This window comes from Propithecus coquereli, unplaced genomic scaffold, assembly GCF_000956105.1.
Source record: "Propithecus coquereli isolate 6110/MARCELLA unplaced genomic scaffold, Pcoq_1.0 Scaffold95, whole genome shotgun sequence".
Lineage (NCBI taxonomy): Eukaryota > Metazoa > Chordata > Mammalia > Primates > Indriidae > Propithecus > Propithecus coquereli.
Genome location: NW_012155840.1, coordinates 4,430,673 through 4,455,088, shown reverse-complemented (window position 1 = coordinate 4,455,088; position 24,416 = coordinate 4,430,673). Strand labels below are relative to the sequence as shown.

The window sequence follows — 24,416 nt, the reverse complement described above, 5'->3', positions numbered from 1 at the left end:
CCATTTATTTACAAAAAAGCATTGATAGATACATAGGTGGGCAGACAGATGGAGAAAGGAAAATGAAGGAGGGAAGGAGAAAGGAAGAAAGGAAAAGAGGAACAAAAGAAGGGAGGGTGAAAGGACAAAAGGAAAAGATGACTTCTTTTAAAACTTGAAACACTTAACACCTGAAATAACTATGCCAATGGACCTGAAACACAAAGTAGTAAGTGAGAGCTAAGCAAATAACTTTCTGTTTCTGTGCCCTACTATATTTACAGATGGCTAGATATTCAACTGAGAGATAGTTAGGATTAAATGCACTGTTATGCATAGCATAAGAATCTAAACTCAGAAAATGAAACTGGGGACTTGTAGAAGAACTCTCATACTCTTAAAAAAAGACAAAAAACAAATCTGTGACTGCGGCCTGGAGATACAAAAGAAATTTTTAAAGCAGCACAGATAGGATCTGGGTAAAGCTGCTCATCTCAACATCCAACCTGTCTTATGCCAAATATTAGAGACAAAAAAATATCAGGCTCAAAAAAAGATCTAGTTCCAGACCCAACAATATCAGGAAACTCAAAATTACTTGAAAGGGACACATAGAGGACAAATCCTTAGAAAATTTAACCTTCAAAAAGAGAACAACAGAAAATAAACACTATCCTAGCAAATATTGGAACCATTTCAAAAGAACTATAAATAAATTTAATATACTAAAATAGACAAATATTATGAAACAAAAATGGTACCTAAAGTGAAAAAAATGACAGTTGGTATCAAGAGAAACAGAGAGATCAATCAAAAAATTACTGAAATAATCCAACTCAAGCTATTGGTAGCCTGATAAGTCATATAAGAGGTGGTGAAGAGTCACATTTAAGATATATTCTGAAGGTAGAAATGACAGGACCTGTTGATAAGTTGTCTGTGGGGTAGCAGGACAAGGACAGGAATCAAAGATCACTCCCAGGGATATGGCCTGAGCATATAGGTGAATGGGGATTCCATTTACCATGATAGGACAGATTAGCAAAGGGACAGGTTTGAGGACAAACATCCAGTTGCATGCTTCAGATGGATATAATAGATATTTTTAAGTCATTAGAAAATACTAGAACAAGTTTTCCAATAAGCTTAAAAACCTAGAAAAAATTTCATGAAAAACCTAAATTGCTAGAATAAAATAAAAAATAAATAGCGGAGCTTCATTTGTACCACTAAACAAAGAAGGGCAGAAATCAAAGGAGGAAATCCACCCCTGAGTAGTCTTAAAGCCACACCAAATTCCATCCTGGGTTTCCATTTTGGGCGATCAGTGAACCCCAAATCTGGAGCCTGGCTTCAGGTGGGTCTATAAAAGTCATGCTCCCAAGGCACAAAACAAAAATACAACTCTCTGAAGGACAGCTCATTGATAGCAATACAGAGTTAAAGTGAAATTTTTCATTGTTATCCACTGTATTAGTATTCAGTTTTGAGCCATCTGACTCTATTACCCATTCTAAATTTAAAAATTCAAAAGAAGTAGAAGAGAAAATAGAAAATTTCAAAAGGATAATTAAAAATTTAATAAATATCAATACATTTAATGAAGTATATAAAATCTACCCACAAAAACACTTTGCCTGGTCCTGAAGGTTTAGAGGAAAGGTCTATAAAATTTCAATAAATGAATAACCCCACTCTTAAGGGAAATTTTATACAGAATTTTAAAAGGAAGTTCCCTACTCAGTATATGAAATTTACATGATCTTTTACCCACGTCAGAAAAGGGCAGGACAAAAAAAGGAACATTTCAGAGCAATATCACTTAGGAATATAGATACAAAAATTCAAAATAAGCTATACTAGTACCAAAGAAAAGTTTGTTTTTTTATTTATGGAGATTCTTTCATTCCAGAAATGCAAGGGTGGCTTAACATTAGAAAATCTATAAATGTAATTTACCATATTAATTTTTAAAAAAGGAAAAAAAGTATGAACATACCAATAGATTTAAAAAAAGCATCCAAAACAATCCAACACCTTTACAGGATGATTTAAAAAAAAAAAAAAAAAAAAAAACTGCCAACAAAATAGGAATGCAGAGAAAATTCTTAAATTGGTAATAGAAATGCCAAAAAAACTGAAAATATCATAATTAATGGTGCATTTTTTATTTAAAAATCATGAACTTGTTTCATATTTTAAAATGTTTTACAGGTTTTAACATAATAAGAGAGAGTAAAAAAGACATTACATACGTACATATACAGTTAAGAAAAAAGGTATATACTCTTATTAGTTGTCAGTATGATCTTCCACCAAAAACAATCCAAAAGAAAGTGTAAACACTTAGAACTAGAGTTGAGCAACATTACAGAATAAAAGATGACTGCAAATTTAAATGCTTTTCTACATAATACAACATTTACAATACCCACAAGAAACACAAAATAAACACAAAAAGAAAGAAATCTTACAACTAAGGTATGATATAGTTATAAAATCTTACTGAAAAATATGAAATATGACCTAAATAGAAGGAAAGATACATCAGGTTCCTGAATGGATAGAATCATTATTATCTACCAGTTCTTTCCAAATTTATCTATGAATATAATACAATTTTAACAAAAATTATAATGGTTTTTTATTGAACTTAGCTGCTGGTGCTAAAATTCCTATTAGTGGTAAGTCAAAAATAAGACCTTTTTGAAAAGGAAAACAAAGAATAGAAGTTGTTCCTATTTAATAAAATTTTTAATAAGCTTTGCAATTTAAAACATAGTCCTGGAACAGGGATAAGCAAATAGGTCATAAACACACAAAACAGAATCCAGAAGCAGACCAAATAATATACATTGAAATTTGATAAAAGATGAAATTATCTTTCTAAATCTTTGGGGAAAGGCTGAACTGTTTAATAAATGTCACTGGTACTACTCTGATTAAATAGCAACCTACCCAACCAGGCCCAAAACATCTACCCTTCTCCCCAAACTTGGCTTCATTCCATTTATTACCATATCATGTAGCTTATCTTTTTGTTGGTAATGTGTTCATTTTATACCTCTTACCACTAGAATATAAATTCTATAAAAGCAGGATTTTAAAACTGTGACTTCTGAGTTACTGTGCAGTACCAGGCACAAACTAGATACCCAATAAATTTTTGTTAAATATGGAGAATTGTAAAATTCTCTTCTCTGAACTTACACTGACCACCCCCCATGCCCAACCCTTGTACCTAGTGTCAGGAGACTAACCCACTTCATCCAACTTCTTCAAGTTAACAATTCCATAAAATATAAGATAGACCAAATCACAAAGAAAACAACTCCTTTCTGCAACATCTGCTTAACCAAATCCCACTAATCTTGCAGCAGGCACTCTGCCACTTTTGTTTCTTTCCCCTATAAAGCCCTACTCATTCCCCAACTTTGGTAAGACACTCCCACTGAAGTTCTCCCTCAATGACCTACTAAACCACCCGTTTCTTTGGTTTTGGAGAATTTTTAAAATTTGACATTTTGGTGCTTTGACTCAGATAGTGTGTGGACAGAATTAAAGACATCTCATCATTACAACCACGTAGAGTGAGCACTTGAAGACCTTTGTTTCTATCCTGCTTGGGGAGATCAAAGCTCTGAGATATGTAAACCTTGCTCCAGGTCCTGTGCTCTGAAATTTTTCTCAATCATAAAAGGGCAATTAGATTCTTTGTTTAGGATCCAGTCTTCTGTCTCAGTAAATCTTTGACTTTTATTTTGCCTTTGGGAGCCTTCCATCTGAGAGGATAGTTAAATGATTGTATCTGATAAAATAGTTTCTCTTTCATACTCAAAATCCACCTTTACACCAAACGGTACTTTTTCACTGAACATAATTTAGAAATAAAATGGCCCCTTTGCTTTCCTGGGACATGTTTAAACTATTCACTATGCAACACATTGGAACATAATCCTCTAAAGAATGATGGAGGCTTTTAAAAGAGATAGCAGTACCCAATATCCAGTGATTTCTGTAAATTAACAGCAATTATAGACAAAAACAAACTTTTTTAGTGGATACAAGTGCTACTCTGTTGACTATAAATGCTATCATTTATATCATTCCTTTATCATTTTGAGTCAAAAGAATACAGGGGTAGTAGGAATGTCTACACCTTTAAAAAATGCCTCACCCACCAAACATTTGAGTGTAATATTGGGGGGCTTTCACAAGACAACATATATTACTTGTATTCATATCATTTGAATTAACATAATAGGGAGCTATCTCCTCTGCAAATTCGATTTTTGACATTTAAATCTTTCCCTTCTCCTCAGAGAAATAATTAGATTTTTCAACAATAATTCCCCATTTGTTTAAAAGCAGCTCCCTCTCATCTTTTTTCTGTTCCTCTCTCTCCTTTTCCCCACCAATGAGAAAACTGTAAGGATAAATTGGTCTGAAAAAGTCATTCCGTCATCATTTGCACACTCTGTAACACATATACCAGAATAATCTGGTTCAAATAGATCATCCAAAATACCTAAGAGAAAGGTTAAATTATGTTTATTTCACTTAAAACAATGTATAAAGTTTCCACAACCAAAATGGCAGCATGAGAAGCTTCAGAGATACACACCCCCAGAGAAAAAGCAAAACTCGTGAAATTTACAAAAAAACAAATATTTGAGGAATATGGAAATTGTCCTAAAAGCATACGGTAAATGGAGAAACATTTATTTAAGAACACTTACGAAAAGTCCATTAAGAACAATGAGAATCTCTAGTATTAATATTTAAACCAAGACCTGCTCACTACCACCTCATTCCAAGTTTAGCCTGACAGAAACACAGCCAAGAACACAGATGTCTTCCACAGGAGAAGCAGGTCACTGGCAATTATAATTCTTTTCTCTCAGTTCCTGACCAGGATCCTGACCATTCAGTCACCATTCACAGGGCAGAGACTCTACTCTGGGTATAACAGGTCAAGAATATTGGGCACAAATCATGATCACGCTCATCCCATCATTCATAACCACGAGGTTCCACACAGTAAGAGGCAAGACTGAAAGACAAAAAGCTACCAAATCCATCAAGTGCCCTGGTCATAAAGCATGAGTGTCACTTAAAATAAGCCGCTCATTTTTCCCACCCCTACCTCCAAAACAGTGTTTCAGACATTTTCTCTAGGACAAGAAGCAGGCAATAAGAACAAAGAGCTAAGAAGTTCTACTCTATTAAACTGAATTTGTTTGAAACAGTGTAGAGAAATCAAATATAAGGGTACCTTCAAAACAACTGAATTTGGTGGTAAACAATTAAGAGAAAGCTGATAGCTTCATGATAGTAACAAGATAAACTGTAGGCCAACCAGACAGAACTAGGGGATAACAATGCTAGTACAGCCCTCCTAGGTAAGAAGAAACCTTAAAGACCAGTTTCAAAAACCATCCCTGCAAGCCAGAGCAATAAGGCAAGAAAAAGAAATAAAACGCATCAAAACCAGAATCAAAGAAGTAAAATTATCTCTGCTTAGAGACAACATGATCTTATATGTAGAAAATGCTAATCACAAGTCCACGAAAAAATTGCTAGGACCAATAAATGAATTCAGCAAAGTTGCAGGATACAAAATTAAAGCACAAAAATCAGTTGTGTTTCTGTACATGAACAATGAACAATACAGAAAAAAAAATAACTAAGAAAACAAACACACTTACAATAGCATAGAAAAGAATAAAATACGTAGAAAAAAATTTAACCAAAGAGGTAAAGGACTTGTACACTGAAAACTACAAAATGCTACAGAAAGAAATGAAAGATGACATAAATAAATGGAAAAACATCCTGTGTTACTGAAATGGAAAACTTAATACTGTTAAGTTGTCAATACTACCCACAGTGAGCTATAGATTCAATGTAATCCTTATCAAAATCCCAATTAGCATTTTTTACATAAATAGAAAAATCCATTCTAAAATTCATATGGAATCTCTAGGGACCCTAAATAGCCAAAACAATTTTGAAAAAGAACAACAAAGTTGAAGGTCTCACATTTGCTCATTCCATAACTTATTAAAAAGGTACAGTAATCATAACAGTATGGTACTGGCAAAAAAAGAGATAGAGAGACGAATATAATACAACAGAAAGCCTAGAAATAAACCCTCATATATGTGGTACAATGATTTTCAACAAGGGTGGCCAATACCATTAGATGAAGAAAGGGCAATCTTTTCAACACATGGTGTTGAAAACTGGATATCCAGATACAAAAGAATGACACAAAAGAATATGTATCTTACACCATATATACGCATACCTAGTTTTACTGCACTTCTCTTTATTGCACTTCACAGACATTGCAGTTCTCATAAATTAAAGGTTTGTGGCAACCCTGTGTCAAGCAAATGTATCAAGAGGCATTTTTTCCAACAGCACGTGTGCACTTTGTTTATCTGCGTCACATTTTGGTAATTCTAGGAATATTTCAAACATTTTTATTATTATTACATCTGTTATGGTGATCTGTAATCAACGATATTTGCTGTTACTATTGTAATTGTTTGGGGGAGCCACAAACCAGACCTGTGTAAGACAGTGAACTTAAACGATCAATCTTTTGTGTGTTCTGACTGGCCACCAACCACCAAATGTTCCCATCATTCTTCCACTCCTCGGGGCTCCCTATTCCTCGAGACATGTAAATATTGAAATTTGGCTGATTATTAACTCCACATGGCCTCTAAGTGTTCAAGTAAAAGGAAGTTGCATATCTCTCTCACTTTAAATCAAAAGCTACAAATGATTAAGATTAGCGAGGAAGGGCATGTCGAAAGCCTAATTATTCCAAAAACTAGGCCTCTTGCATCAATTAGCCACATTGTAAATGCAAAGGAAACGTTCTTGAAGGAACTAAAAGCACTTCTTTGTGAACACACGAATAATAAGTGAAAGAGCCTTATTGCTTATATGGAGTAAGTTTCACTGGTCTGGATAGAAGATCAAACCAGCCTCAAATTCCCTTAAAGCCAAAACCTAATCCAGAGCAAGGCCCTGGCTCTCTTCAATTCTATGAAGGCTGAGAGAGGTAAGGAAACTGCAGAAAAAAACTAGAAGCCAGCAGAGGTCGGTTCATGAGATTTAAGGAAAGAACCCATCTCTATAACAAAAAAGTACAAGGTGGAGCAGAAAGTGCTGATGTAGCAGCACAGCAAGTTATCTAAAAGATCTAGCAAAGATCATTCATGAAGGTAGCTACACTAAACAACATATTTTCAATGAAGACAAAACAACCTTCTACTAAAAGCAGTTGCCATCAAGGACTTTCATAGCTGGAGAGAAGTCAAGGCCTGCCATCTAAGCTTCACAAGACAGGCTGATTCTCTTTTTAGGCGCTAATGCAGTTGGTGACTTTAAGTTGAAGCCAATGCACATTTCCTGTTCCAAAAACCCTAGGGCCTTAAATAATTATGCTAAATCTACTTTTCCTTCCTCTACAAATGGAACGAAGCCTAGATGACAGCACTTCTGTTTACAGCACACTTTGCTAAATATTTAAAGCCCGCTGTTAATACCTATTGCTCAGAAAAAAGATTCCTTTCAAAATATTACTGCTCACTGACAATGTCCTGTTTAACCCAAGAGCTCTGATGGAACTTATGAAAAGATTAATGTTGTTTTATGCCAGCTAACACAACATTCATTCTACAGCCCATAGATCAAGGATTAATTTCAATCCTCAATTCTTTTTTTTTTTTTTTTTAAGAAATACATTTTGTAAGGTTATAGCTGCCATGAATAGTGATTTCTCTCATGTGGCAAAAGTACACTGAAAACTTTCTGGAAAGGAGTCACCATTCTAGATGTCATTAAGAACATCTGTGATTCATGGGAGAGGGTCAAAATATCAACATTAACAGGAATTTAGAAGAAATTGATTCCAGCCCCCATGGATGACTTTGAGGGGTTCAGGACTGCCATGGAGGAAGTAACTGCAGATATGGTAGAAAAAGTAAGAGAACTAGAATCGTTAAGTGGAGTCTACAGACGTTACTGAATTGCTGCAATCACAAGTTAAAATTCAAACAAATGAGGAATTGCTTTTTATCAGTTAGAAAAGAAAGTGTTTTCTTAACATGGAATATACTTCTGGTGAAGATGCTGTGAACGTTGTTTAAATGACAACAAAAAACATAGACTATCCCATGAGTTTAATAAATAAGGCAGCGGCATGGTTTGAGAGGATTGACTTCAATTTTCAAAGATGTTCTACAGTGGATAAAATGCTATCAGCATGGCATGCTATACAAAAACCTCTTGTGAAAAGAAGAGTCAATCAATGTGACAAGCTTTATTGTTTTCTTATTTTAAGAAATTGCCACAGCCACCTCAAGCTTCAGCAACCACCACCCTGAGCAGTCAGCAGCCATCAACATTAAGGCAAGACTCTCCACAGCAAAAACATGACAACTTGATAAAGGCACAGATTATGGTGAGCATCTGTTAGCAATAAAGTATTTTTTAATTAAGATATGTACATTTTTAGACACGATACTATTGCACACTTAATAGACTAGAGTAATATGTAAACATAACTTCTATATGAACTTAGAAAACAAAACATTTGTCACTCACTTCATAGTAATATTCACCTTATTGTGGTAGTCTGAAAGCAAACCTACAATATCTCTTAAGTATGTGTGTACAAAAATTAACTCAAAATGAATCAAAGAACTAAAGAAAATTTCCACAGAATATACACATTAAGGAAATAAGATGGGAATCAAAGCAGGTCACTACAAAAAAAAATCAATATAAAACGTTTTGGGGAGGATTCCTTCCTTCTCGATGTTGTGGAATAATTTCTGCAGGATAGGCACCAGTTCTTCTTGTAGATCTGGTAAAATTCCAGTCTGAAACCATCTGGTCTGGGACTTTTCTTTTTAGGAAGGTTTTTTATTGCTGCTTCGATTTCGGTACTTGGTATCGGTCTGTTCAGGAATTCTATTTCTTCCTGATTGTGCCTAGGGAGGCTAGGTTTCTAAGAATTTGTCCATTTCCCCATGTTTTCACGTCTTATGTGCATAAAGGATTTTACAGTATTCATAAATATTTTGTATTTCCATGGTTTCAGTTGTCATTTGTCCTTTTTCAGTCCTGACTGAGCTTGTTAGAGTCCTTCCTTTTCTGCCTCTGGTTGATCTAGCAAGAGCCATGTCAATTTTATTTTTTCAAAAAACCAACTTTTTGTTTCATTAATCTTCTATATAGTTATTTTGTTATCAATTTCATTTAGTTCTGCTATGATCTTTGTTATTTCTTTTCTTCTGCTGCGTTTGGGATTGGTTTGCTCATCCTTTTCCAGTTCATTGACACAATTCATTAGATGGTTCATTTGTGAACTTTCTGTCTTTTGGGTATAGTCATTTATGGATATAAATTTCCCTCTCAGGACTGCTTTAGCTGTGTCCCATAGGTTTTGATAGCATGTGTCTCCTTTATTATTTAGTTGAAAAAATCTTTTGATTTCCATCTTAATTTCCTCCTTAACCCAATAATAGTTCAGCAGAAGGTTGTTTAGTTTCCACGACTTTGTGTAGAGATGAAAGTTTCTGTTGGAGTTGATTTCTAATTTTATTCTACTGCGGTCTGAGAAGATGCATGGTATAATTTCTATTTTTTTAAATTTTTTGAGACAATCTTTGTACCCTAGGATATGGTCGATCTTAGAGAATGTCCCATGAGCTGATGAGAAAAATGTACATTCAGCGGTTTTTGGATAGAATGTTCTGTAAATGTCAGTCGGGCCCATTTGTTCTAGAGTTCTGTTTCAGTCCAGTGCTTCTTTGTTTATTTTCTGTTTGGAGGATCTGTCCTATTCTTTTAGAGGGGTGTTGAAGTCCCCGGCTATTACGGTGTTACTGTTTATCATTTTGCTTAGATCAAGTAGGATTTGCTTTATGAATCTGGGTGCACCTGAGTTAGGTGCATAAATATTTAAAATTGTTATGTCTTCTTGTTGAATTCTACCCTTCACCATTATATAGTGACCTTCTTTGTCTTTCATTACTTTTGTTGATTTGAAGACTAAATTATCTGACATAAGAACTGCCATGCCAGCTTTCTTTTGGCTTCCATTTGCACGTAATATTGTTTTCCATCCCTTCGCCTTGAGTTGAGTGCATCCTTGAGGATTAGATGTGCTTCCTGAAGACAGCAGACACTTGGCTTTTGTACATTTTTACATTCAGCCAGCCTATGTCTCTTTAGTGGGCAGTTCAAGCATTCACGTTTATTGAAAGAATTGATAAGTGGGGCAGATTTCTGTTCATCCTGTTGAGTTGAGCTTTTTGCTTAGTTTTCTCTCTTGAGCCATTGTGGTATCTGGCCTTTGACATTCAGATTTTGGATGATTTTACACTGGTGAGTGTGTTTATTGTGCTGATCCATGTGTAATGCTGTTCAGAGTTCTTCCTAGAGGGCAGGTCTTGTCTTGATGAATTCTCTCAGTCTTGGCTTGTCTGAGAAGATCTTTATTACTCCTTCATATAAGAAACTTAGTTTTCCAGGATACAAGATTCTAAGCTAGGCATTATTCTGTTTGAGAAGAGTGAGAATGGGGCCCCAGTCTCTTCTGGCTTGTAAGCTCTCAGTTGAGAAGTCTGCAGTTAGTCTGATAGGTTTTCCTTTGTAGGTTACCTGCTTCTTTCACCTTAGAGCTCATAGGAGGGACTGTTTCGTCTTTATTTTGGCCATTCTGATGACTATGTGTCATGGTGTCTTCCTGTTTGCAATCAATCTCCCAGGAGTCCTTTGAGCTTCTTTTATCTGGATATCTAGATTTCTAGCAAGGCCAGGGAAATTTTTCTCTATTATGTCCTCAAACAGTTTACCCAACCCTTGCATATTTTCTTCTTCATCCTCAGGGACGCCTATAATTCTCATGTTAGACCTCTTCACATAATCCCACATTTTCTGTAGGCTTTGATCTTTTCCCGTATTTCTCAGCTCTATCTCTGCAACTGACTTGTTTAATTGAAAGGTGTTATCTTCAATCCTTGATACTCGTTCTTCTGTTTGGTCTACACTGTTCTTGAGGATTTCCACTGTGTTTTGTAATTCCTTGAATAAATTCTTCATTTCCAGTAGTTCTGTTTGATTTTTAATATTTCAATTTCTTTAGTGAATTTTTCTTCCAAGTCCTGGATTTTTCTTTTTTGTGGTTTCTTTGTGTTTGGTATCCATTTTCTCTTGCATATCATTGAGTTTTCTTACAATCCTGTCATTTTAGTGTTCTGAATTTTGTTGATATCCACTGCTAGTGAACTGGTGTTCCCCCTTTATTCCACAACATCGAGAAGGAAGGATTCATCCCCAACATGTTTTATGGAGCCAATATTACCCTGATACCAAAACCAGGAAAGGACATACACATAAACACACAAAAAATACTACAGACCAATATCCCTTATGAATATACATGCAAAAATTCTCAACAAAAACTTAGCAAACCGAATTCAGGTGCTTCTAAAAAAACAATCCATCACAACCAAGTGGGCTACATCACAGAGATGCAGGGAGGGTTCAACATAGGCAAATCTATAAATGTATTTCACCACATAAACAGAAGTAAAACTAAGACCATACGATCCTCTCAATAGATGCAGAAAAAACATTTGACAAAATTCAGCATCCTTTTATGATAAGAATGCTTAACAAAATACACATACACAGAACTTACCTAAAAATGAGAAAGCCATATGACAAACCCACAGTCGACATCATACTGAACAGGGAAAAACTGAAAGCATTAGAACTAGAACCAGACAAGGTTGCCCTATTATCACCACTTCTATTCAACATAGTGCTGGAAGTCCTAGCCAGAGCAATCAGACAAGAGAAGGAAATCAAGGGCATTCAAATAGGGGCAGAAGATTTCAAACTATCACGCTTTGCCGATATGATCTTATATCTAGAAAACCCCAAAAATTCTGCCATGAGACTACTGGAATTGATAAACAAATTCAGCAAAGCCTCAGGTTACAAAATAAATGTACAGAAATCAGTAACATTCCTATACGCCAACAACAGTCAAACTGAGAACCAAATCAAAGACTCAATACCCTTCATAATAACAACAAAGAACATAAAATACCTAAGAATATATTTAATTAAGGAGGTGAAAGACCTCTACAGGGAGAACTACGAAACACTGAGGAAAGAAACAGCAGAGTATTTAAACAGGTGGACATTCATACCATGCTCATGGGTCGGCAGAATCAACATTGTTAAAGTGTCTATACTACCCAAAGTGATCTACAGATTCAATGCAATCCCTATTAAAATATCAACATCATTTTTCACAGATCTAGAAAAAATAATTCTGTATTTTGTACGGAACCGGGGAAGACCCTGTATAGCAAAAACAATCTTAAGCAAAAAGAACACATTGGAAAGTATCAATTTACCAGACTTCAAGCGTATAGTGTATACAAGGCTATAGTAACTAAAACAGCATGGTACTGGCACAAGAACACAGACATACACCAACAGAACAGAACTGAGAACCCAGATATAAAACCATCCTCATATAGCCATCTAATCTTTGACAAAGCAGACAAAAACATACACTGGGTAAAGAATACTTATTCAATAAATGGTGCTGGGAAGATTGGATAGCCACATGTAGAAGACTGAAACAAGATCCGCATCTCTCACCTCTCACAAAAATCAACTCACCAGGGACAACAGACTTAAATCTAAGGCATGAAACTGTAAGCAGTCTAGAAGAAAATGTTGGAAAAACTATTATAGACATTAGCCTAGGCAAAGAATTTATGAAGAAGTCCCCCAAAGCAATCACGTCAGCAACAAAAATAAACAAAGGAGTCCTGATCAAATTGAAAAGCCTCTGCACAGCCAAGAAAACTATCACAAGAGCAAATAAACAACCTACAGAATGGGAGAAAATATTTGCATGCTACACATCTGATAAAGGGCTGATAACTAGAATCTATATAGAACTCAGGAAAATCAGCAAGAAAAATATCAAACAACCCTCTTAAAAAGTGGGCAACAAACATGAACAGAAATTTTTCAATAGAAGATAGACTAATGGCCAACAAAAATATGAAAAAACACAAAACAAGGCAGTAAGAAAGTAGAAACAAAATGCTACAAGACATGTAAAAAACAACAAAAGTAAGTCCTTTCATATCAGTGAATACTGTAAACATAAACAGATTAAGCTCCCCAATCAAAAGACATAGATTGGTTATGTAGATTTTTTAAAATATCAAACAGGATCCAATTATACACTATTGACAAGATCACTTTAGATCTTAGGACAAACCTAACTTGAAAATGAAAAGATAGAAATTATATTCCATGAAAATGGTAACCAAAAAAAACCAGGAGTGGCTGTACCAATATCAGAGAAAACAGACTTAAAGGAGTCATGGGGTAAGAATGCTGACTAGAGACCATTCGCCAGATTGTCTCAGAAAGGAGGAGAAGTTTTACATGAAAAAAACACACAGCTCAGGTATAATTCTGAGGGAAAAGTGCCAGAACTTACCAGAGATTTCACAGGAAAAAGCTGTGGAGAAAAACAAGAAGGAGCAAGACCTCAGTAGAGATCAACCTCTAAGAAACTTTGAGTCCCAGGGAAAGGGTATGCAGGCGTTTTGTTTCTCCTGCCCTCACACTTCTGGTAGTCAGCAAGCTCCTGGACTGCTGAAGAGCTTTTCTGCTCTCCTGAGCCCAAAAGTTACTGCCACCAGTGAACTGGGAGCTTCTTGAAAACAAAGCATCAGGTTGCCAGCCTCCTCAGGGTCATTCCCTGTCACCACAGACCCAAAGCAGTGGGCGCCATACTGTTTCTCCACCCATTGTGTGCCTTTGTCCTCCCCGGGGACCTTCAGTCCTTCAGTTTTCATGTCATTGGTCCCCACACAAACATTTCTCAACTCTGGCCCAGACTCCTGTGGCCACGTGGGCTGGTGGGTTCCAAGTGATCTGTGTGATCCCAGAGCTTAGACATTCCAGGTTGGTGGCTTTACAGGGAGAGGAACAAAGATGACCAGAGTGCCAGCTCTCCTCCATTCAGACTCTTTTCCTCCCCTTCCCCTCGCCCACCCAGTGCTGCTGAGTGGCAGAGGCACCCCAAGGAACCATTGTGCCAGAACTATCAGGACCAGCTACAGCTGCTTCCCCTCTGCTGGTGCATCCACTACATTGAAGCTCCCACAGAGAGTAAGGCTTGCACCTTTCCTTTTAAAGAGTGCAGTGGACCAAGTGGTGCTACGACTGTAAGCTCCCTGTCTGCTGGCCCTCTCTAGTGTTGCTCACCTGGCTGCTCCAGCAGAGCAAGGAATACCCTGAAGCAGGGGACATTAAACTGCTTGAGCACTCCACAGGAAACTTGGGACCAGCACACTTCTCCCTGGCACAGTCGGGGATTGAAATTGGCGGACCATGGTGCAGGCCTGCAGGCCAGATACCGTACCTCCAGGAGCTGATAGTGTTGCTTGAGGGCACCAAGAGGAGTTTTGTGAACTAATCTTGGGAGGGAAGGGAGCCCACACAGACAGAACTGAAAGGAGAGAGCAGTGTGGGTCTGAGCCGTAGCACACTCATGATCACCCCTCCCCCACAGAAAAGCTGCACTTTTGGTCCCTGGTGGGATCCTGGGTAGCCTGCGGCGCCGCTGCTGGTGAGCTTAACTACTTTGGACTGCAGCTTCCTGCCAGGAGGAGTCTTCAGGACAGAGGAAGGGGGGGGAAAGTGAAACCCTCTCCTAACAGCCAGTCTGTGAATCCCAGATGGCCCCTCCCCCACAAGCAGACTTTCTGGCTTGGTAGGGCCACTTCTACCCCTCCCTTGTGGCTTTCCCCAGCTGCCTGAGAGCAGACCCTTGACCCCTGCCCAGACAGCTCTTATGCCTGCCTTTGTGGAGCCTAAAGGCAAGTCCATCTTACCCAGTCCCTCCCAGGCTTGCTCCTCTATCAAGCTCTACTATGGTGGAGAAAAAGGAATCCCCTGGGAGCTCAAGGGCCCTCGCCACCACCTGGGGCATTCAAGTGCTTCTCCTGATGGACTAGAGCTGGTCACACGTCCCAGAAAACAACACTGCAGCTGGTTACAAGCACCAACTACTGGCAGGGAGGACAACTTGTACAGCCCATAACAGCATTTACAGACTGTTGACTCAATCATACAGGGCGTGGCTGGCTCTCAGCCACATGCACCACCTACTGTCTCAGAGTTTAAACTGGATGTTGCAATATAATTCTCACTGTTAAGAAGACCACAGGGCTGGGTAAAGAGAAAGGATTTCAAAGACTCTCTCCTTCCCTTGTCAACAAAAGAAAAGGAATCTGCCCACGCACATAGCATACAACTGCTAGAGCCTACAAATAACTAGCAACTGAGCAAACCGCCACACTAAGGGCATCTATAACCAAGGAACTCATCCTGAACCTAGACCCCCATCAAAGTATCCACAATCACAGTCAAAAGTCCTTATCCAACATATGCTACAGACACACCTTTAAGAATGAGGGGGAAAAAAGTAAAAAAAAAAAAAAAAAAACAAAACCCAATCTAAATGAAAAAATTCCAAAGACAAGAAACGACAGCCACTCCAGATGAGAAGAAATAAAGCTTTAAAAAAAGGAACGAAGAAGAAAAGGTTTTCTTATTGACAGACAATGTAATTGTGTAACTTAGAAAAATCAAAAAGAATGTACAATATATTAGAACTAATTAGACAGTTGGAGAAAACTGTTGAATAAAAGCTCAAAAGAAATCAATAACATTCCTGTATTTCAGAAATAATCAATTTTAAAATATAATAGAAAATATATTACTGACTATAATACAATGTTATTTACAATAATATTAATAGCTAGGAATAAATCTAATAGAAGTGGGCAATGCCATTTTAGAGGAAGTTACAAAATCTTACTACACATTCATGGATGGTAGGATCACCATTCTCTCAAAATTAATTCATAAATTAAATGTGGTTCCAATCTGCTTTCTAACATTTTCGCTAACACTAACAAAAATGATTCTCAGTATTATAACCTAATCAAGGACACATATAGGGCTTGTGACTAACAAAGAAAATAAAAAACTAGATTTCCAGCCAGGCACAGTGGCCAATGACTAGAAGCCCAGCACTTTGGGAGGTCAAGGTGGGAGAACCACTTGAGGCCAGGAGTTCAAGATCAGCTTAGGCAACATAATGAGACCTTGTCTCCACAAAAAAAAAAAAAAATTAAAAACTCAGACAGGCCTGGTGGTACACACCAATACTTCTAGCTACTCAGGAGGGTGAGGTGGGAGGATCACTGGAGCCCAGGACTTTGAGGCTGCAGTGAGCTATAACTACAGCACTGCATTCCAGCCTGGGCAACAAAGCAAGATCCTATCTCAAAAAAAAAAGAAAAAAGTAGACTTCCCTATCAAACAGTGAGTCAAATTATATAACTACAATACCTAAAACCATGAAAATAATAGGAAACAAACCCATACACACAGGAAATTTGGAGATGTGAGGGAGATTACATGACAAGTCAATAAACTATTGAGTAAATGATGTGGAACATCATACCCAAAAATGATTAAAAACTTTGGGGCAGAGAAAACTTTATCATATAAAACTCTTAAAGTGAAAACATTAAGAAGAAAATATAATAATAAAATTGACTCTATAATTCACAAACTTTTGAAAGTTCAATTCACCTTACTCAAGTTTCACAAAACAGAAGATATGTTTGTAATATATATAACAAAGCATTAGTATGCAAAATAAATAAAGAATGCTTACAAATCAATAAGAAAAAGACAAACACCTCAATAGAAAAAAGTCACAGAACTAAAAGTCACAGCAAATCACAAAACTGATTATTTGAATGACATAAATAAGGAAATAAAAATTATCACCAACTAATCATGTAAATGTGAATTAACAAAAATACCACTAACCCTTATCACACTACCAAATTGTTTAAAGGATGTAGAAGCAGAAACTGATATAAAAATTAAGAAAACAAATGCACCAGAATTTGATTCTCTCAATGGCTCAGGCTTAGTCATTCCCTAATTGTGCACTAATAGATTTAAGATATTTCCTCAAATATCAGCAATGGATTGATTTACACAATCAGAAAGACATATCCTTCTCCTCTTAGAAATTCATGCACACATTCGTATACACATACATCCATATATACTACAGTCGTCCAAGGAGGATTGGTTCCAGGACCCCCTACAGATACCAAAATCCACAGATGCTCAAGTCCCTTATAGAAATGGCACAGTAAAATATTTGCATAGAACCTACACACATCCTCCCATATACTTTAAACCACCTCTAGATTACTTATAGTACCTAATACAATGTAAGTAGTTGTTATACTATATTTTTGTTAGTATTAATTTTTGTTGTTGCATTGTTATTTTTTATTGTTTTTTTCCAAATACTTTTGACCCACATTTGGTTGAATCCACCAATGCAGAACCTGTGGATATGAAGGGCCAACTGTTTATATTTGTTGAATAGCTATATATACACATGAATCATGTGTGTGTGTGTGTGTGTGTGTATATATATATGTATGTATTTTTCTTTTTATGTGCATACACCTATTTACTAGCACCAAAATTTGTATCTGGCCTTTTTGGCAAAATATACGGTAAAAAGAAGCTACATGTGATAGGAAAAGAAATGAGCAAAAACCTTCTCAAGACAAAGAGAATGCCACAAAAAAGCATTATTTTGAAAAATCCTGATCAAAAAGGACATAAGAACCCACTGCTTTGTTTAGTGTTAAAAAAGAGAATGTAAGATTATAAAGATTGATTATAACTTTTATCTTCTATAAAAATAAAATTTTATTACGAATAAGGGCCTTTAAAGCTAAAGCACCATCTTAGAACCACATGAGTATTTTTAACTGTTTAGTGTTTTTTTATACTTTATTTTATAAAGGACCTAGCAAATAAAGTCAATACTATATTGCAATGAATTCTAGCTATAATTATAAATTTAAACCTTAATTGAAAAAAAGTAAAAACCCATGATTCTAAATATGTTTTTTCAAAATACATTTTATTTCAAAATGCAATAGCCTTTATTTTTTAATGATTACATTTTAGGATAACTATTTGAAGTCAGTTTCCTGCTTTGCAACATCAATTTTTAAAAAGCTGTGGGTCTTAAGTGAAAGAATATAAATTAATGCTAGTCCCCACTGGTGGATTTGAATATATAACTTGTTATTTAAAGAAAATAACATGTATTAAACTTCCTATAAGAAGTTAGATCCAAAATAGTAGCGTGGATTCCATTCTCGTTGTATACCTTTATTTTTGCATCAATGCTATATTTTTCTTTTCTCCAATGTGCTTCCTGCTTCCTTAATTTCTCCAGGTCATTTAGCAGGTCAGTGCAGCGGGTACTTAATTTCTCATTTTCCTCCTCCAGATTTTTTATAACTAGTCTGTTTTGTTCTTCTTTATTCTGAACACACTCCTTAGTGTCCTGTAGAACAGTACCACAAGGGCCAATAAACAAACAAACAAAAAAAAAACACCAAAAAAAAAAAAGTGAGAACTAATCAGCAAATATAAACTGTGCAGTTTTACCCTCACAGCAGCTTCTTCTATATTTGATAGCCAAGGTCACCTGTGTACTTTTATTGGCCTCTTTTCATGCAGGTGGATGGGTCATATTTTTTCACTGGATGACAGCTTTGATGAGTACACATTTGCAAAGAGCCCATTAATTGATCAAGCTGCCTTTGATGCTGTCCCCAGCTATTTTTGAGACCCACACAGACATATCCTCCCAGACCTGGGTTTTATCAATTAATAATGCCAGTCCCATCAGAATCTAATTACAAGAAGCCACATATTCACACTCCTACTTTCTTAGCTCCATTTCCATCATTAACTATTTATCTGAAAGTTATAAAGCTTGGAGTTCTAGCTTTAAAGCATCTTTATCAGAGTTTCTGCATGTGAAAAAACTGTATGGTACAGCAGAGCCTAAGGCAATTTTTCCTCCAAGCCTGTCACTTCCTGTGCCACAAAGGCTGACAAAGCTTAAAGCAGGGCTTCAAAGCAACAGTCCTACAAAACTATGTACAAGTCAACACACCTTAACTTCTTGACTTTTATCTTTAAATTTCTTCTCTAAGTCACAGAATTCTTTCCTTAAGAAAGCATTTTCTTCATCTACTGCAATCTTCCGTTTTACAAGGTCATTTATTTCCCGTTTTAGTACTGTTTCTCTCTGTGGAAAAAATTTAAATCATTGGTGAGCTTTTATTTTTAAGAAAAAATTATTTTTATTTTAAAGGTTTTAGATTATGATTACTAATGTTAGGATTAACTAGCTTTCATAATAATGTCCGTAATCCCAATTCTCATTTCCTGTGACATGTTCAGGAATTTTCAACTAAAATGTGCAAGTAGGATGACTATTTATGATGAACACACAAAAAACTGGACATCGAATATTAAGCTACACTCAGAAAGCAAACTTTCAGAATTTAGGTATGTAATGGAGAAAAACAAGATTTTACAAAATATTCTAATTAGTCTCTTATTTGAATGTCATGTTAGAAAATTTTTTGAAAAACAACCATGATTTTGTGAACGCATACATCATTTTTAAAAATAAAAAATGGCAAGTTTGCTTTGGTACTAAAAATATTCAGAATATTAAGACTGCTACCATTTTTAACTGAATATTCTTCTCAACTGCCAAAGATACCTAAATGAAACCTAATTAGTAAGTGTACCCATGACTCATCCTTAGGTTTCCCTCTTTTTCTCTTTGTAGCTTTTTCTCTCAAAAAATTTACCCCCTCTCTTGGCTTCTAGTCTTACCCCCATCTGAAAGACTATCCAATCCTTAATCCAGCCCTGACTTTCCCAATCACCAATCTCACATTTCCAGCTTTCTATATGAAACCTCCACTTGGATTATTGCTGCTACTTTAAGCTAACATGCTAAAACTGAAATCCATATCCTGATACTATCTCTTTGCTAAACTTCTTCAACTTTTGTCAACTCAGCCATTCTTTCAACTAATATTTATTAAGTATGTACTATCTGGCCTGACATAATTATTACAAGTCAGATTCAATAGCACCATCTTTCTGACATATCAAGATAGAAACACACTTTTTAAAAGTAATATGTTCAGCAGACCTTTATTCCATCTCTGATCTATCATTGAGGCTGATCTCAAAATATCAATTTATTTTGTACTCCATATTTACTCCCTACCAAACTCTCTCCAAAGGACTTCAGGATAAAGTGAAAATGAGGGTAAGATTCATGGACAGGATGAAAAGTGGATTGAGTTTTAAAAATAAACCGAGAATATCCCCTATATTCTACTTTTCTAAAGCTGTAATGTTAATTTATTTATATTCTACTTAAAAATATTTTAGACACTGACTACATACAAAAACAATCCGTGGCAAGTGTGTAAAGAATAAAGAAAGAGAATAAAGGGAGCAGCCCTGTACCCACCACCATTCAGCCAAGAAACACAACTTTACCGTTATCTTTGCAATCTCCTGAATGTCCCCTCGCCTCCTATTCCCTCCAAGGGTAACCACTATCCTGAAACTCTGATTCTTTTTTTTTTTTTTTTTTTAATAAACAATAGTTTATTTGGCTCACAGTTCTGGAGGTTAGGGAGTTCAAGAGCATGGTGCTGACATCTGGCAAGGGCCTTCGTGCTGTGTCATCCCATGGCAGAAGGGCAAGATTAAGCATAAAAGCAGGGAAAGAATAAGAGGGAGATGAACTTGCTTTCATAACAAGCCCACTCTCATGGTAACTAACTCACTCCAACTCTGATTCTTTTCCTTACTTGTTTTTCTTTAGTTTAAAGACCTATACACAAACACACACACACATACACACACACCCCTATTCAATATACTGTATAGCTTAGCTTATTTTTGAACTTATACATTAAATCAAACTACACATATTATGTGGGTTGGTGTTATTTTTGCTCAATATATGTTCCCAAATTCATCTATAAGAATGAATGTAGCGGGGCTGGGCGCGGTGGCTCATGCCTGTAATCCTAGCACTTTGGGAGACCGAGGCGGGTGGATCCCTCAAGGTCAGGAGTTCGAGACCAGCCTGAGCAAGAACGAGACCTCGTCTCTACTAAAAAATAGAAAGAAATGATCTGGACAACTAAAAATATATATATAGAGAAAAAATTAGCCAGGCATGGTGGCGCATGCCTGTAGTCCCAGCTACTCGAGAGGCTGAGGCAGAAGGATTACTTGAGCCCAGGAGTTTGAGGTTGCTGTGAGCTAGGCTGACAGCCACGGCACTCTAGCCCAGGCAACAGAGCCAGACTCTGTCTCAAAAAAAAAAAAAAAAAAAAAATGATAAAAAAGAATGAATGTAGCTGTAGTTCAATGTATAGTATTATTTCATTATACAGATAAGCTATATTTATGTCTCATCAGTATATATTTCAGCTATCTCCTATTTGAGGGAAAGGGGTATACAAACAATGCTGCTATGAACACCCTTAAGCATGTCTCCAGATATACATGAGCAAGAATTTCTCCCAAGCAGTATTTTTTAAACTACTGTTTGAAATCTAGTAATGGGTCATTAAATCAATTTAGTTACCACAATCAGCACTTTTTTAAATGGAGTAAACACCACAGAAAATATAAAAGTGAGATGTACAGATTCTTAGCAAAAAACTACACCCATAAGAATAAACTTATGAAATAAGCAGACATACTTCATAAATTATTTCCTAATTTTTTTGTACTTAATTTGGGACTTTTATTTTCTTTTAATATTATTAAATTCACATTTGATATAAACACTGTTGATGTTTACCTTAATTATACATAGTAAGGATCACTATTGTTGTATGAAACTTTTATTATGTTTAATACTTCATGCGTGTATACTGGGTCATGAAATAAAATGTACTTCTTTCAGTGTGGGGATGATAGTAATAAAAGTTTGAAAAACACTTCTCTAGATTAGATATACTTAGAGGTGAAATTGCTAAGTCACAGACTATATGCACTTCAAGAGTTCACATCACTCTACATTCCCATCAGCACTTAACACTCATGCTTGGGAATTTTTTATAAATCCAGTAGGTATAAATGGTACCTCACTATAGTTTTCAATTTTATTTCCTGTTTTAATTATTAGGCCATATCAAAATGGATTTGCTATCAATCAAATATAAAATAGATGCATAAAAATGGCCCATCCACAATTCATAGTCCATTTTTCTAGTCTTATCTAAGTCTTATCCTCTTTCAAGATTCAACTTCTACTTCCTTCATGAAGCTCCCTCAACTATCCTAGTATTTTGTAATTCCTTCCATTTCTAAATTTTTGTAGTGCCTGTATTATACATTTGACACATAACATATGAACTAGTCTTGCTAATTATCTCTCTATATATTCTTATTGTCTCCCAAACTACATTAGTAAATGCTTACAGATAAGATTGACGCTGAATGATAAAGTGATGTAAGCACTAAGCTTGTTTATAAAATATTTATAAGCCTAACCTTTGAAAGGAGAAATGACAAAACTTGAGCATCCCTTGTCTATTCTGAATATTATTTATACTCTAGGAAGGAGAGAACACTGACCAACTGACTTAAGTTTTAGAAAGTTTTTCCCATTAAAGTGTGCTAAACTTAATGGATACTGACAATATAAATGACACCAATAGCAAGCCCTTTCATGAGATTTATTTAATACTTTAAATTTTGGCATTTGAGTGAACTTAGTAATTCACAAGGAAAAACACAGACCTAATTTGTAAATAAAAAAGGATAATAAGGTAATAAATTAGTTGACCAAAACTATCATATTTTGATAATCAGTATGAAATTATATTGCATAATATAGTTTGATATCATATTTTGCAATCATTAAAGTAATAAGACAAAGATATACTCACAACAGAAGAGGACTGAGAAATTAAACTTTCAAAAATTTGTAAAAGTTTATATAATTCAACTTATTTTCCTAATAAAATATACCCTCAATAATCTACTTTAAATAATGAAAGCACAGGAATATATAGTTAAAGTTCATTTTAAAATTTAGCTTTATGACTGTTTTTCAACAAACCCTTTGAATGGAGTACCGTACATTCTTAATGATCTGGCTTCAGTTGATACTAAAATAGCAAAGAGAACTCAGAGGAACCATAAAGCATAAGGGATGACAAGAGAAAGTATGTCTGGAACAAATAATTTATTATGGATAAGCCATGAAATGAATAATTCAAATCACGGTAAAGAGAAGTCTATAAAGAAAGAAAAGAATAACAGTAAGTATGAAGAGGGGGGGAAAAAGCGGGTGGCAGCATAAGACCTAAACACTACCAGGCAATACTTGAGCATAATTAATTTATTATCTACACAGACCCACTGTCAAAATGGACATGAAAGTTTTAACAAAAAATAAAGCAGTAATGAAGCCACAATAACTAAAATAATGGTAAATGGAGAAAGGATAAGAGAACTAATTGCAATTGGAGAATCAAAAATTACTTATGAGCTTCCCAGAAGGTAAGACGAAAGGGTTATAATGTTAAAGAACAATCATCATGTAATTAAATGCAATATACTAAGTTATCAGAACTCATGTTTTCAAGAGCAATACTAGAAGAAAACCGTATTACATTATTTTATACCTAACAGTGACAAAGCTAAAGCATAATCTTACCCAAAAAAAGCTGTATGGCAATTCTTTATACTAATTATTAGATTGCACTTCTATGAAAGTTTTTCTGAAACCAGCTAAAAAAAAAATACTGTGTATGTAACTTTCTAATAATTTGACTAGATGCACAATGAAGATTCAAATAAGCCAAAGGAATTACCATTCCAATTGTTACTTTATTACATAGCTATAAATATTAAATAAGAGCTATTTAATATTACTTAGTGAAGTAAACAAACCAAAGAAAACCTCCAAGGAGAGACTTCAGGTTTCCAGTCTAGCAAGTACCAGCATGTAAGGAACTTGAAAATCATCTCTTCTATTCACACAACAAGAAAAAAACTGAACTGAAAATCAACAACTCTTCTTAGATCCATAAGAGAACTGAGATCATCAGACAAATAAATGTCCCCAAAATTAAGAGACAAATGGATCTAGATAATAACAACTTAACTATAGCAGAAACTCAGGAGCAAAAATCTTCACAGGAATGAATACTAGGGTAGAAAAACCTACTCTGGGCCGGGGCGCGGTGGCTCACGCCTGTAATCCTAGCACTCTGGGAGGCCGAGGCAGGCAGATCATTTGAGCTCAGGAGTTCGAGATCAGCCTGAGCAACAACGAGACCCCATCTCTACTAAAAAATATAGAAAGAAATTAGCTGGACAACTAAAAA

The 24,416-nt window shown here is 35.7% G+C and overlaps 1 protein-coding gene across 1 annotated transcript in view; it reads right to left on the bottom strand.

The window, feature by feature from the left end:
- CNTLN (centlein, centrosomal protein) overlaps positions 1–24,416 on the bottom strand; it is a 295,319-nt gene that overhangs the window by 212,532 nt on the left and 58,371 nt on the right. The window contains exons 4-5 of the mRNA XM_012665007.1: positions 19,139–19,273; positions 18,341–18,520 (exon numbers count right to left, since the gene is read on the bottom strand). Coding sequence (XP_012520461.1) covers positions 18,341–18,520; positions 19,139–19,273 — 315 coding nt within the window. The remainder of the gene's footprint in view (positions 1–18,340; positions 18,521–19,138; positions 19,274–24,416) is intronic.